The 4,019-nt window shown below is 68.1% G+C and overlaps 1 protein-coding gene across 1 annotated transcript; it reads right to left on the bottom strand.

Moving 5' to 3' along the window:
- Positions 1-6: 6 nt before the first annotated feature.
- On the bottom strand, positions 7-4,013 carry RBMS2 (RNA binding motif single stranded interacting protein 2). Its single transcript, XM_025191384.1, has 12 exons — positions 3,255-4,013; positions 2,511-2,569; positions 2,174-2,265; positions 1,852-2,013; positions 1,637-1,733; positions 1,428-1,537; positions 1,266-1,312; positions 1,043-1,136; positions 817-957; positions 650-730; positions 355-441; positions 7-243 (listed from the first exon to the last, which is right to left on the bottom strand). Exons 1-11 carry the CDS (start codon positions 3,659-3,661, stop codon positions 361-363), a joined length of 1,371 nt encoding a protein of 456 aa, XP_025047169.1. The 5' UTR covers positions 3,662-4,013; the 3' UTR covers positions 7-243; positions 355-360.
- Between the last annotated feature and the right edge of the window lie 6 nt (positions 4,014-4,019).

The raw sequence follows: 4,019 nt of genomic DNA, 5'->3' as shown, positions 1-4,019 counted from the left end.
GTGGCACGTGGCGTTTGTCTCAGTTTCTTTTCCTCTTTTGGGGGTGGGGGAGTGGGGGAGGGCAGGGAAGAAAGCGCTGTCCTCTCCCCGGGGCCCTCGGCAGAGAAAGAACCGAACAGAAAGAGATCAGCAGCTGCGGGAGGGGCCGGGCCAGGCCGGGCTGCACTGGGCCGTACTGGGCTGCACTGGGGTTGCTTCAGCTCCACAGTCCTGGCACAGTCCAGGTCCACAGGGCCGGGGAGGCTGCAGGACACAGGGGGCTCGAGTTGGGGGGGGGGGGAGAGGGCCCCCGCAGCCCCTGCCCCAGCCCCTGCTCCAGGACTGGCTCCATCCCCCCCAGGATCGGGGCCTTACCCAGCGCTACTTGCTGTAGGGGTAGGAGTAGGCTGCATGCTCCGCCGGCGACTCCACCGGCACCTGGCTCTGCTGCCCGCTGGGCTCCTGCAGGGCAACACAGGGGGGCAGGGTTCTGGCACCCAGAGGGGTCTACCATCCCGTGACCCCCCTCCCCGAGGGGACTCAGCCCGCCCCCCGCAGACCCACAATAGAGCCCAAGCAATGCAGATGGTCCCTGCAGACTGCCGCAGCAAGAGGAGGGACCCCCGCCAGATGCCCCCACCACCCCAAATGCACCCCCAGCCCCACTGACCTCCACCGCGATGCTGGAGGAAGGCACAGGCGTGTACTGAGGGATGTAGGCCCCTTGCAGTGTGGCTCCTGCTGGCATGTACTGAGGGGGGGAAGGAGGCATCAGGGGGGACCGAGGACCCTGATCCCGACACCGGGGGGGGACCAAGGGGCTGCACCGTGCCTTACCGTGCCAGCGCCGCCGGGGCAGATTTTGGAGAGGGGGCCCCTGCGGTGGGGAGGGATGGGGGGAGCTGGGGGGGTAACGGGGGGTCTCACCGTGGGCTGCATGAGGTACGACTGGTGATGCATCCAGGACGGGCTGTGAACCTGCGGGACAGCGGAGGGGTCAGGAGTTAGGGGTCCAGTGCCTGCCCCTCCACCTACTGACCCCGCCAGTGCCCAGGACTTGTACCTGGTAGGATGAGACGGGCGAGGGCAGGTAGGGGCCGAGCGCAGTCTGGGCGACCATCCGGTTGGGCGCGAGGCCGTAGTGGGTCGTGTAGAACCTGCGAGGGGCGGGGGGGTCAATAGGCACAGGGCTGCAGGGGCGGGGGGCAGCAGGTAATGCCCCCCACCCCAGGGCAGCCCTGGGGTCAGGCACCACGGGGTGAACCCGGAGTGGCAAGGGGGCTCACCCATTCTGCAGAGCCGTCGTGGGGTCGTAGGTCAAGGTCACGCCACCCTGCGGGGGGGCAAGGGGGTCAGGGTTGCCCTGGGCACAGTGCCCCCTCCCCTGCAGGGGAGAAGGGGTTAAGCCCTCCCCCGGGTTGGGGGGGCAGGGGATCCCGGGCACTCACCGTGTCACTGTCCCGCGGCCAGGCCCGTCCGTTCTGCACAAACTTGCCTTGGTTCTGCCGCTTCTTCTGGCCCCCGTCCGCGAACTTGCAGAGCAGCGGGTCCGGGGGCACTGCGGGGGGAGGGGCTGCGTCCTCACTCCTGCTCCCCCAGCCCCAGCGGTGCCCCTCACTCCCAACCTGCAGCCCCCCCCTCCCAGCCGTGCTCTCACCTGGGACCCCTGGGGGCGTCTTGATGTACTTCCCGTTGAAGTGAGTGATGATGGCCTCGGGCCTCCCTCCTGGGGGGGCACAGGCCAGGGGAGCCTCCTCCTGAGTGCCAGGGGGGTCCCCGCTCCAAAGCCTCCAGGCTCCCTGGGACCTCCACCATGCAGGGCAGGCTCTGTGCAAACCCCTCTGCCCGTGCACCGGCGCCTGCCCCCAGCACTGACCTGGCGAAGCCGACGCCGCGGCTGGCCCCGCCGCTGTCACGCAAGATGCGGGTGGACACAACCTGCCCGAAGGGCTTGAGCAGCGTCTCCAGCTCCTGTTCGTCCATGCTCAGCGGCAGGTTGGAGATGTACAGGTTCGTGGGGTCCTGCTCCTGTTGCTATGGAGACAAGCAGTGCGGGGTGGGGGGCCAGGGACCACTCCCCCTCAACACCCCCCAGCCCTGCATACCCCTCCAGGCCTGTGGTGGAGGTCTGGGGGCCGGCTCTGCCCCCCTCCCCTCCCCCAGCCAGTGATGACGGGGGTCCGGGGTCTCCTACCTTCGCCATCTGGGCCTGGACTCCGCTGGCCTTGAGCGCCGTCACCGCCTTTTGTGCCGCTGTGGGGCTGTCAAAGTCCACAAAGCCGTAGCCTGGGGGCGTAGGGTAGGGGGGTTAATTGCCCCAGGAGGCAGGGTCAGGGGGCGCACGAATGCTGGGAGTTGGCTGGAGCGGGGTGCAACGTGGTAAATGGGCCAGGGATGCCCCCATGCAGCCAGGGTCGGGCACCAGGACAGAGGCAGTCCCTCCCCACCACTAGGCCAGGCACTGTCCGCCCCCCACCCACCATGATCCCCCCATGCAGGGGAGGGGAAAGCCCCCTGCCCCCCCCACTGACCTTTGCACTTGTTGGTGGTCTTGTCCAGGATGGCCTTGGTGGAGACGATCTTGCCGTACCTGGGTGGGCACAGAGGGGGGTCGGGGGGGGCAGAGGGGGCCCTCTGGGCCCCTCTGGGGTGGGGCTTGGCCCTCACCCCACCAGCCCTGCCGGTGCCCCTCACTCCTGACCCGCAGCCCCTGGCCCAGAGAGAGGCAGCACCCCCTACTGGCAGGCTGAAGTGGGCCCTGGGGAGGGGTGTCTAGGGCCCCTGGCAGCTCCTGGAAGCTAAGCAGGGCCGGGCTCATTTGGTGTGTGGATGGGAGACCGAGTGCCTCCGTTTACAGATGGGGTGCCCTGTCCTGCCCCATCCAGGTGCCCCTGTCCTGTATGGGGGAGTGGAGGCGGTTCCAGCCCCTCCCTGCTCCAGGCCAGGCAGGATTTCCTGCGGGCAGCGTCGGTCCAGCAGTGCGGGGGAGGAAGCGCCAAGGCCTGGGGAGCTGCCAAGTCTGGGCCCCTCCTTGCCCCACAGGCCATGGATCCCCCCTCCAGCCAGAGCCCTCCCGCCAGCCCAGGCTGCTATGGGGGGGGAAACTGAGGCAGGGAGCAGGGCAGCGTGGAGGCCCCTCGCTTTCCCCCCAGCCGAAGCTTGCAGAGCCCAGCAGGTGTCACAAGTGTTGTTGGGACTCAGCCTTGTGCAGTTGTGGAGGCAGAAGAGGAGACTGGGGCCCCTTCCCCATGCCCACCCGCCGGGGCCCGGCTTACGGCTGGCACAGCTTGACCAGGTCCTGGTCGGTGGTGGCGGGGTGCAGGCCCCGGATGTACAGATTGGTCTTGCTCAGCTGGTCTCCGCCAACGCCCCCGCCGCTGTTGCTGCCGCCGGGGCTGGGGGGCGCCATCTGCTGGGCCACAGACACATAGGGCTGCTGGGAGACATGAGGGGCAGGGCTGTGAGAAGGGGGCGGGGTCTGTGTGAAGAGGGCGGGGCTCAGGGCACTTGGTGTCAGTAGTGGGATCCAGCATGCAAGGAGGTTCCTCCCTTCCCTGCCCAGGCCCTGATCCCCACGGGGGCAGGGGGAACATGGGGATAGGGGGTGAGACATGCCCCCACCCCTCAAAGCCCCCCCAACTCCAGGGATGGCCTCACCCCCCTGCCCCCTCAACCCCGCCATGCAGCAGCAATCCCAGCCCTCCCACCATCCCGACAGCCAGCTTCAGCCAATGGGAGCCCGGCATGCAAAGGAGTTGCCCCTCAGTCACAGGACTATTGGCTGACTCACCAGTAACATCACAGTGTGCTGGCCAAGGAGCCAAGCCAGCCAGGAAACCCAACTTCCTGCAGGGTTCCCCCCCCCCCACACTTGGGTCTTGAACCCCAGATCCCCTTCTGGTGCCCCTCACTCCGGACTCGCAGCCCCCTGACTCCTCAGGCCTCGAGACGCCTGGGGCGTTAACTCTGAAACCTACTGACAGCCTCACACGTGCCCGGGGAAACTCATGCCTGCCCCCTTTGGCAGAGACTTCCAGGCA

The sequence above is a fragment of the Alligator sinensis genome, unplaced genomic scaffold (genome assembly GCF_000455745.1).
Source record: "Alligator sinensis unplaced genomic scaffold, ASM45574v1 scaffold1065_1, whole genome shotgun sequence".
Lineage (NCBI taxonomy): Eukaryota > Metazoa > Chordata > Crocodylia > Alligatoridae > Alligator > Alligator sinensis.
Note: the sequence above shows the minus strand (reverse complement) of the source record. Positions and strands in the feature narration are given on the sequence as shown.